The 9303-nt window shown below is 34.3% G+C and overlaps 1 protein-coding gene across 1 annotated transcript; it reads right to left on the bottom strand.

Moving 5' to 3' along the window:
• Positions 1–3355: 3355 nt before the first annotated feature.
• On the bottom strand, positions 3356–8326 carry LOC115995356 (chaperonin CPN60-2, mitochondrial). Its single transcript, XM_031119880.1, has 18 exons — positions 8152–8326; positions 7897–7921; positions 7657–7788; positions 6885–7044; positions 6598–6773; positions 6397–6492; positions 6153–6257; positions 5878–5964; positions 5704–5793; positions 5493–5573; positions 5334–5402; positions 5110–5187; positions 4862–4957; positions 4663–4762; positions 4476–4579; positions 4014–4119; positions 3825–3903; positions 3356–3734 (listed from the first exon to the last, which is right to left on the bottom strand). The coding sequence occupies exons 1-18, from the start codon at positions 8187–8189 to the stop codon at positions 3620–3622; spliced, it is 1737 nt and encodes a 578-aa protein (XP_030975740.1). The 5' UTR covers positions 8190–8326; the 3' UTR covers positions 3356–3619.
• Positions 8327–9303: the final 977 nt, after the last annotated feature.

The following is a 9303-nucleotide window of genomic DNA, read 5'->3' as shown; positions in this document are numbered from 1 at the left end:
TGTTTAGTGTGTCATTCTTCTATTATTTCGTTTAAGAGAACTTATGCGGGCTCTTCTTCTCTTTTCCTTCTTTTTTTTTTTTTTTTTTTTTTTTTTTTTTAAGAGAGAGAGAGAGAGAGAGAGAGAGAGAGCTTTCAAATGGTTCAACCGCTTAGATGTATTTTGAGATCTTACGGAAGTATGATGACTCAGGCTCTTTGAGTTAATTTTTCATCTTTTTGTTTTCTAGTCATCTGAATGTAACTTCGTGGTGTTAAATTGCAGGAACATCCGAGTATCTTTCCTTCTGGTGAACTAAAGCTTCATCAACCTTTCAAGGTTTTGATAGAGTAATTTTTCACTCTTAACCAGATTTTTTCCTCATAAGCAACTGTGGTCTGTTGAGGACCATAGGTCCGTCATATCCAACATTCATATGTCAGTTAGAAGTCATTAACCGGTGAGGATGGGTTTCATTCATGATGATGGTACCTTGATGGGAAGGCGCATAATGCCTGTGTAAGTGTAACACCTCGGGGTTGATTGTAAAGACTCAAATCTTTGCAATGAAATGGTCCCTCTTCATTTAAAATACAGACGGAAAGGGTCCTAATTTGACCAGGAACCCCTTTCCATTCTGGGCCTGACGATTTTCAAGAAGTTTCCTTCGTATTCTAGGCAGACAATTGAACTATTATCCATCATAATATCCCATATTAGAGTCCAATCATACTTCGCACTAGCTTCCTACTGGTATGGTGATCCCACAAAATTAATCTAATCAACTCCTTGTGATTAGTCGTAGTATATTGTTCTCTCTTCTTTTGGTATCCACAGCTTCTACTTAATTCAATGATTCTTGTATTGCCTCTAACTTGAGAATCGCCACATTAATAATATCTAAGATGTCTAATTATAACTTCTAGGGCACCGCTTCATCATGGCTTATCCATCCATAATATCATGATAAATGCAAAGGAATAGAACATTTTGTAGTTTCTTTTGACCTTGTTTTAGAATGTATGGAATATATGTATAAAGGATTTCTATGGGGGCACGACTTCGTGCAAATCCTTCCTGGGTTGTCTTAACTCTCATTTGCTTGTCTATCAAATACCATCCTAGACCTGAAACAGGACGACGTTAAACCCTTTCTATGTGTACTTGCATTCCCTAGAGGCATGGAGTTTGGCAAATTTGGGTTGGCTTAGCTATAAGGTCAGATTTATTATATTGTGTAACCATTGCACACACCACTCCTCTCACGTGAATGTAGACCTCTCAAGCTTGAGATATACAGACTGTTATACAAGATATCACCTCGTATAAGTTAGGGACAATATGATTAGACTTTTCATCATTCCAAATATAGAATAGACACGAGATATTACTGTGAAACTTTTGATCATTCCAAAAATAGCAATTCATTCATTACTATAATAATGGACATAAGCTTTTAAGGAGCAATATTTAGGATGTGTTTGGTTCAGCTTTTTCATGAGAGGCATGAGTGAGGAACAGGCGTGAGAACTGAGATGAGAGAAATGAGGAATAGACGTGAGAATTGAGGATATAAGCATGATTTATTGAAGGGTAATTTGGTAATTGCCCAAAGAGTTCAACGGATAGTTGATCATTGCACATTGACTTTTTCTAAAATGGACCTCCAAAGCTCCTTTATGGCTTGCGCGTTCTTAGCCTTGGCCTAAAATGCAACTTTTTTCCAAAAAGTTGTATTTTATACCTAATCAAACGGGTTTTGTGGTTCAACTTTCTTCAAAACGGGCTTTTTGGGTTGAAAATGTTAAAATAAACAGACACTTAAATTGATACAAATAAGTTGAGACCAAAGAAGACTCTGATAGTTAATATTTTAATAGTATATATTGAATTACTGAACTAATATTTGAAAGTTTTGGTTAAAAACATTCATATTGTCCCCAACATTAAAAATTAAACCCCTCCCCCCAAAAATTGAAATATGGCTCCAAAAACCCAAAAAAAAATAAAAAAAAAATTGAAGTGACCAGGATATTTGCCGCCAAACGAAACGACTCCTTCCAAAACAAAACAAAAATCCCTTTTACTAACAAATTAAAAAAAAAAAAAAAAAAACGCTTAGTATAAAAAACAAATGGCTAATATATTATAACTAGGTTTTTTTGTATGACAACGAGTTTGCAAGAATCACAAATCATGAAAAAATATTGTTAAAAATGAAATTTCATCATTATGAGCATAGTGTAGCTCAACAGACTTTAAAAAATTATTAAATATTTTATAATTATATAAATGGTTAATAAGAAATAGAAAATAAATTTATTTTTAAAGTGGTTTTAAGTATTATTACTTCTATACTTTTTTTTTTTTTTTGCAATTATAGAACAAACATTTTCAAAAATACACTTTATAAAAACTGCGTTTCATAAAAAAAATGGAACATGATATTCTAATAGATTCTTTGATTTTCTATACTAAAAAAGAAATTGAGGCAAATTTAATTTTATATATTAAAAGGAAAATTATTTTAAAATTTTGAACATAATCAATCATAAATAATTTTTTAGATTTAATAAAAGTCAATGTACATTTTGATGTATCATACATGATTGAGTTTGAGTTGATGTATTAAAAAATCAACTCTTTTTTTTTTTTTGGTCTTAGGCAAACTTTTTTTTTTTGTTTTGAGGAATTTTTTTTTTTTAAATAGGCTTATAATATATTACATAACCAAAGTCTCACTACAAAAAGACCTAATCTTTATAGTAGTAGCTTGAGGTTATAAGAACTAAAACTCTTAACACACACAACCAATGTAGAATAAACATCCCTATTGTTTAAATATAGTTCTCGTATTGCATGAAACACCAATGCTATTTAGTTTTTGAAGGATAATTAATTTTCACTAGCCTTTTATATCCTTTATTTGTTATTCTAATTATATTTTTATTATATTAACTTAGTTTAAAATTTTAATATTCTTCTATAAAATGATCAAAATTTTTGGTTGATGTTTAATTTGGCCCCAAAATCAAAATCCTAATTACTATTTTTACCGTTCATATTTAAAGAATAACCTCCAAAAGCTTGGCCTGCAAAATTGCCAAGTTTGTTTGACACACTGCCCATTCCGCTAAGCTAACTAGCTAAGCCCTGGGTAGATTTGAGATATGCACGCTTTGACTTGATGATCAAAGCTATAGTTTCATGCATACCCAATTTCCAAGTTGTTTAGCTCATGATGTCAATTCCGGTGTCCGAGAAGATTTGAGACTTTCTCATCAAAATCTAATTCATTCATGTATATACCAAACTCTTTACGATTGGTAATTTATGTCCAATTCCTTCCAGCATCCAAAAATTGATTTCTTTATCATTTGCATTTAAAAACGACGGAAACCAATGGATTATTTGGAAAAAAAAAAAAAAAAAAAGTTCCGATACATGATGATTCCTCATTGAAGCAACAATCACAGGTTTCATCCCAAGTTACCAAAGCTACCTACTTTGTTCTCTATGATTACATGGATGCCTTGTGACCAAACCAATTAAGACATACAAGAAAAATTCCTGATGATTGCATCAGTTATGGATCTTGGAGTGAAAATAGGGATGATTGTTCAACCAGAGCAAAAGAGCCTCAATAATCCATGCCACCCATGCCACCCATGCCACCTCCCATCGCCGGAGCTTCTTTATCATCCTTGGGTATTTCAGTCACAATAGCTTCAGTGGTCGTCATCAAAGATGATACACTATACAGAAGGCAAACAACATGATTAACACACGATAACAATGACAAAGGATAACTGTAAACACAAAAAGAGGAGGATCTTTATGCCTACCTTGCAGCATCAACCAAAGCAGTTCTAATCACTTTCACTGGATCAATTATTCCCGCTTTGACCATATCAACATATTCACCTGTTTATGCAATTGAAAGGTAGAACCAACCAAATCAGTACAAATTGAATACACAATTCATTATGGTAATGAGCACCCGTGTGCAAAAAAGGCTGGGGAGATTGAGATACCTTTGGCTGCATCATATCCTTTGTCAGGGTCATTTTCTTCCAACAGCTTACCAACAACAACAGCCCCCTCAACTCCAGCATTACAAGCAATTGTGTACACAGGTGTCTGACATTATTAACAAATGCAAACAGATAAGCCCAGACAGCCAGATAACAATGTTCAAGATTTATTAAAGTTAAGAGATCTAAGCAGTATTCAAGACGAATTTTTTCAAAACTCAGAAAGGGTTTTTATTTGGAAGGAGGGGGGTTGGGTCACTTAGGATCTCTGAATACAAAAATAATAAAAAATAAATAAACAAAAAACAAACAAGCCAATAACACCAGCGCTGATTTTTTTTTTTTTTTTCATAGGTTACACCAGTGCTGAAAATTTGTTGGATTAACTAAATGCTGTTATATACTTTTTTTTCATAAATAAGTGCTGTTAAATACTTGTATATGAAAAGTATTGAGTCAAACCTTCAAAGCATTCTGAATAATCTGAACACCAATCTTCTGATCAAAGTTGGCAGTTTCCAGCTTCTCCAACTCTTTTGATGCATAAAGAAGAGCAACGCCACCACCTGCTTATTGAAAACTCAAGTTAGATTTGTACGCTATTTCAAATTCAACGAGATAACCCAGAAAGAATAGATAGATGATTCACCTGGCACTATACCCTCTTCAACAGCTGCCTTTGTGGCATTTAAGGCATCGGTCACTCTATCCTTCTTCTCACTAACTTCAGTTTCACTAGCTCCTCCAATCTGCAAATAAAGAAAATTTTAACCACTGTTTTGTTCACCATAAAACTCCCCAAGTTGCAAGGACAACAAAAGATATAGATAAAGCTAGTTTGACCAGACCTTCAAAACTGCTACACCACCAGAAAGCTTTCCCAATCTCTCTTGTAACTTTTCTTTGTCATAATCAGAAGTGCTATTTTCAATTGCGGACCGGATCTATTATCAAAATTATTAGCATTATTAATCAAGTTAGGATCTGACGAGATCTAATTATGTTTTAATGAGAAAACGGCAACATCATTGACAGTTCAAATATCAAATAATGCAAAAAGGTGGTTAAACACAATCTAGGAGGTAACAAGACAGACCTGTTCACATCTTTCCTCAAGAGCCTTCTTGTCCCCAGCACCATCAAGAATAACAGTGTCATCCTTTGATATTGTAACCTAAAACAAAAACCATTAATCATGCTCTGAAAACCATCATATTATATACTAAGGGTTAGGAAAAGGGGGGAAACCCTGAGCTTTGAGTGCAAAAATCCATTCAAAACACTGAATACAAATAAACTTCAAGTGATAATCAAGCTTACCTTTTTGCATGAGCCAAGCATATCCAGATCCACTTTTTCAAGATTCATGCCAAGCTCTTCAGTAATAAGCTAAATATAAAAGTGACATACATCAGGATATCAGGGTCAAGCAGGAGCATGAATTCAGAGGTTCAAACTTATACAAGACAGTACACTTACTTCGCCTCCTGTAAGAATGGCAAGATCCTGCAGATTGGACTTCCTGTTTTCACCAAAACCAGGGGCTTTGATAGCACAAACCTGTAGAAATGCAGTCACTTCAGTTGGTAAATAATGATATCATAGTATAAAAAGAAATACTGCCACCATAGTATAAAGAGTAATACAAGAAACAAGTAATACTGCCAACCACAATAAATAGAAAGTCAACCTTGATTCCAGCACGAAGCTTATTGAGAATGAGAGTTGCCAAAGCCTCACTTTCCACGTCTTCTGAAACAATTAGTAATGGCCTTTGTCTCTGGAAAGAGGGGGAAAAAAGTGAGAAGAACACAACAGTAAAAGGCGAAACCAAATAAAATTGATTTACCAATAGTTGCCTCACCTTCAAAGCCAGTTCTAATACTTTAATGATGGCATTTAAACTTGAGATTTTCTTCTCATGGATTAGAATGAGAGGGTCTTCCAGTTCCTGTCAGCACATAGACATGGACATTGTGAATTGAACAAACATAAAGGTCTTTAAAAAATATGAAGACAAAAACAACTTGGACCACTTGTGACTTAAAGCTGTTTCACATTTTCCAGTCAAAAGCATGCCATCAGAGCTTTCACGATATATATACCAGGTAGTTGTTTCCCGAAAAGTAATAAACTTACACATTTCTGGTTTTTCTGGTTAGTAATGAAGTAAGGGGATATGTAACCCCGTTCAAGCTTCATGCCCTCAACAACTTCCAACTCATTGTACAATGTTTTTCCATCCTGCAACAATTAAAGAAAGTACAATCCATGTTTCAGGGAACTTTTGGAAACAGCCACCAGGCAGGGGGAGTGGGTTGGGTATGGAGGATTTGGCAGTGACAGTGAGAAAAGACAATGTATCAATAGGTAAGTTACTTACTTGAATTGTGATTACTCCCTCTTTGCCAACTCTCTCCATTGCCCTTGCAATCAACTCACCAATTTCTCTCTCTCCATTTGCAGATATTGTCCCAACCTGTCAAATTATCATATATATCAGAGACCTGGATTAAAACTCCCACAACAATCATAAACCCCCAGCAACAAGTCAAGCTGAATTACAAGAAAGCAGATAACACACCTGTGCTATTTCGTCACTTTTGCTGATCTTTCGTGCACTACTCTTCAAATGATTAACAACAGAATCAACCGCCATGCTAATACCACGTCTTAGGTCCATTGCATTCATCCCTGCGGCAACGGATTTGCACCCTTCGGTAAATATTGCCCGTGTAAGTACTGTGGCACACGTGGTCCCTGCAAACACATTGAAAAATTCTCAGTTGTTCAGCTAAACATGGTGTCAGAGTTACTAAGTAAAATTATTTGAGGTTCCATTACACCCCTTTCATGGAAAGAAGATCTTACCATCCCCTGCTGCATCATTGGTGGCACTTGCAACCTGCTTCACAAGGCTAGCACCAATATTCTTGACTTTGTCCTTGAATTCAATGCTCTTTGCTACAGTGACACCATCTTTTGTCACTTTTGGGGCACCCCAACTTTGTTCGATTACCACATTACGTCCCTAAAATAGCAAAATACCAACATTAACAATTATTAACCATATAAACTGGTCCAACATTAGGAATTTTTTTTTTTTTTTTAAACAAAGCAACAAGCTGATTCAAAATCAGCTATTGAAGAAAGCAAATACAGCGAACTTCAAACACTGCATCTTTAGATTTCTAACTTTCTTTCCCTAGTTTTCTTTTATTAGATAGGAAGCATGATATTTCCAGCAATTTCCGTACATTTTAAAAGGATCTGTATATTTTCAATGCTCAAGTGTTCCCCTCCCCACTCCTTCTAAAAGTCAGAATTATTCAAAACATTGCCCTCGCACTCTCACTCACACACAAAAAGTAAGATCACAGATATCTTCAGCACTCAAGCAATAAGCAATTTAATAATAAGCACAAACCCAGATATCTATACATCAAGCTCCACCAAGGAAGTACATTCATTATAAAAGATTGTTTTTTGGGCCTAAACTCAGCAGAAACATCAATGCTAATCAAACTTCTTACTGAAATATGAGTTGCATAGAAAGCAAGTGTTGGAAAGATCAATTGATGAATGGTTTAATTAGGTAGTTTAATAGTTTAATTCAGCAAAAAAGAAGGTAGCTTTTAAATACCTTAGGACCCATGGTGACCTTAACAGCATCAGCAAGCTCCTCCACACCCTTTAGCATCAGAGCCCGGGCCTCCACCCCAAATCTTATATCTTTGGCGGCATAGTTTCTACTAGAACTCAATCTACTACCAATCTAAATCACCAACACACAAACAAAACACAACACAAATCAATACAAACAATAACCAACACAGATAATCATAGCAAGTTTCAAACTTTATACAACCACTGATTCTCTCACCTGCTGGGTTGTGTTCCTAGCAAGCCTGCAAAACCAAAAGGCACCCAAAAAAGAGAAAAAAAAAATGAAAAACCACAAAAGCAATAACTTTTACTAGGTCTAAACTATAAATCATGAACAAAAAAACGAAATCAGAAATCAAAGTTGTTAACTTTTTAAACTAATTGCCTTTTACTGACGATTTTCCAACATTTTCTCTGGAAAAAGAGAAGAATAAGAAAAACCCAGATGGGAAATAAAGGAAATGGGACGTACCGAGCTTTAGAGGCGAGACTTGAGGCAAAGCGGTACATGGCTGAAACAGAAAACAAAGAGAGAGAGTCTGAGACTGTGAGAAAGAGAGAAGAAGAAGAAAAAAACGATGGGGTTTTGAGAGAAAGTGGGGAAAAGAGTACGAGTCTTTTAAAGGGAAGAGAAGGGTCTAGAATAAGTCACAGCACATGAGTAGGTTCTAGGGTTTAAGGGTTTTTGTGTTTTTTATTTTTATTTTTTATTTTTTATTATTATCAATTTGCTTGCTTCTCCTTTTACCAAAATAAATAAAAATTTTGCTTCTTTTTTTTTTTTTTTTTACCATTAGTCCAACCCTAACTTTTAACTCGTAACTTGGTTTAAGCTGGTCTCTTTATTATTGACCTTTTAAACCCCCTAATTGGACCGTACAGAGAAACTAGAAAGTCCACATTTAGTCATTTAAGCCCACGTACAATTTTTTTTTCGGGGGCTAATTACCCTTTTTTATTTTATTTTATTTTATTATAACACTAAAGTATTGTCTCGAATACATTTAACCTTTTTTTTTTATTTTTATTATTATTATTAAAGAGTTTTGATCTATGGCATCCGCTTCTGGTGATTGTCCTCTTTATCATTAGACCAAAACATCAATCGGTTTTTAATATATGCGAGAATTGAACCCCAAATCTTTTATTCAATCATGACAATTACACTTAACCTATTGAATTATCGAAATGCACAATCAATCCCCCTAATTTTAAAAATATGTTATACTTAACCCTTACTAGTTTGTTTACTATTAAATTTGATGTAATTTAGCATTGAAATACTAATTTATATCCATTTGTCATATGATTTAGAGGGAGGGATAAACTGGATTTTAAAAAAAAAAAATACATTTTTTCATACCTAACACTAAAATAGACAACAAGGAAACATTGAAACAAAATTATAATTTTAGAAGATCAATCGTGCACTTTGATAGTTCCAGAGTTAGTGTAATCTGGGTAAATGATTAGAAAAAGTATATTTTTCCCTTATTTTTATAAGACTATCTCTTGAAGCACTCCTCTCTTTCTCTTAGTATGTAGATCTCATAAGTGTGTTGTACTAGTCAAATATTAGGAGATGCTCCCCAAGACAATCTCATGAGATATAGTCAAATATTAG

Source organism: Quercus lobata, chromosome 6, assembly GCF_001633185.2.
Source record: "Quercus lobata isolate SW786 chromosome 6, ValleyOak3.0 Primary Assembly, whole genome shotgun sequence".
NCBI lineage: Eukaryota > Viridiplantae > Streptophyta > Magnoliopsida > Fagales > Fagaceae > Quercus > Quercus lobata.
Note: the sequence above shows the minus strand (reverse complement) of the source record. Positions and strands in the feature narration are given on the sequence as shown.

Coding starts and splice junctions, on each gene's coding strand:
- LOC115995356 (XM_031119880.1), bottom strand. CDS start 8,189: ATGTACCGCTTTGCCTCAAGTCTCGCCTCTAAAGCTCG. Junction 6,774..6,884: donor CAATGATGCAGCAGGGGATG/GTAAGATCTTCT, acceptor ATGTGTTTGCAG/GGACCACGTGTGCCACAGTA. Junction 5,965..6,152: donor ACCAGAAAAACCAGAAATGT/GTAAGTTTATTA, acceptor ATGTGCTGACAG/GAACTGGAAGACCCTCTCAT.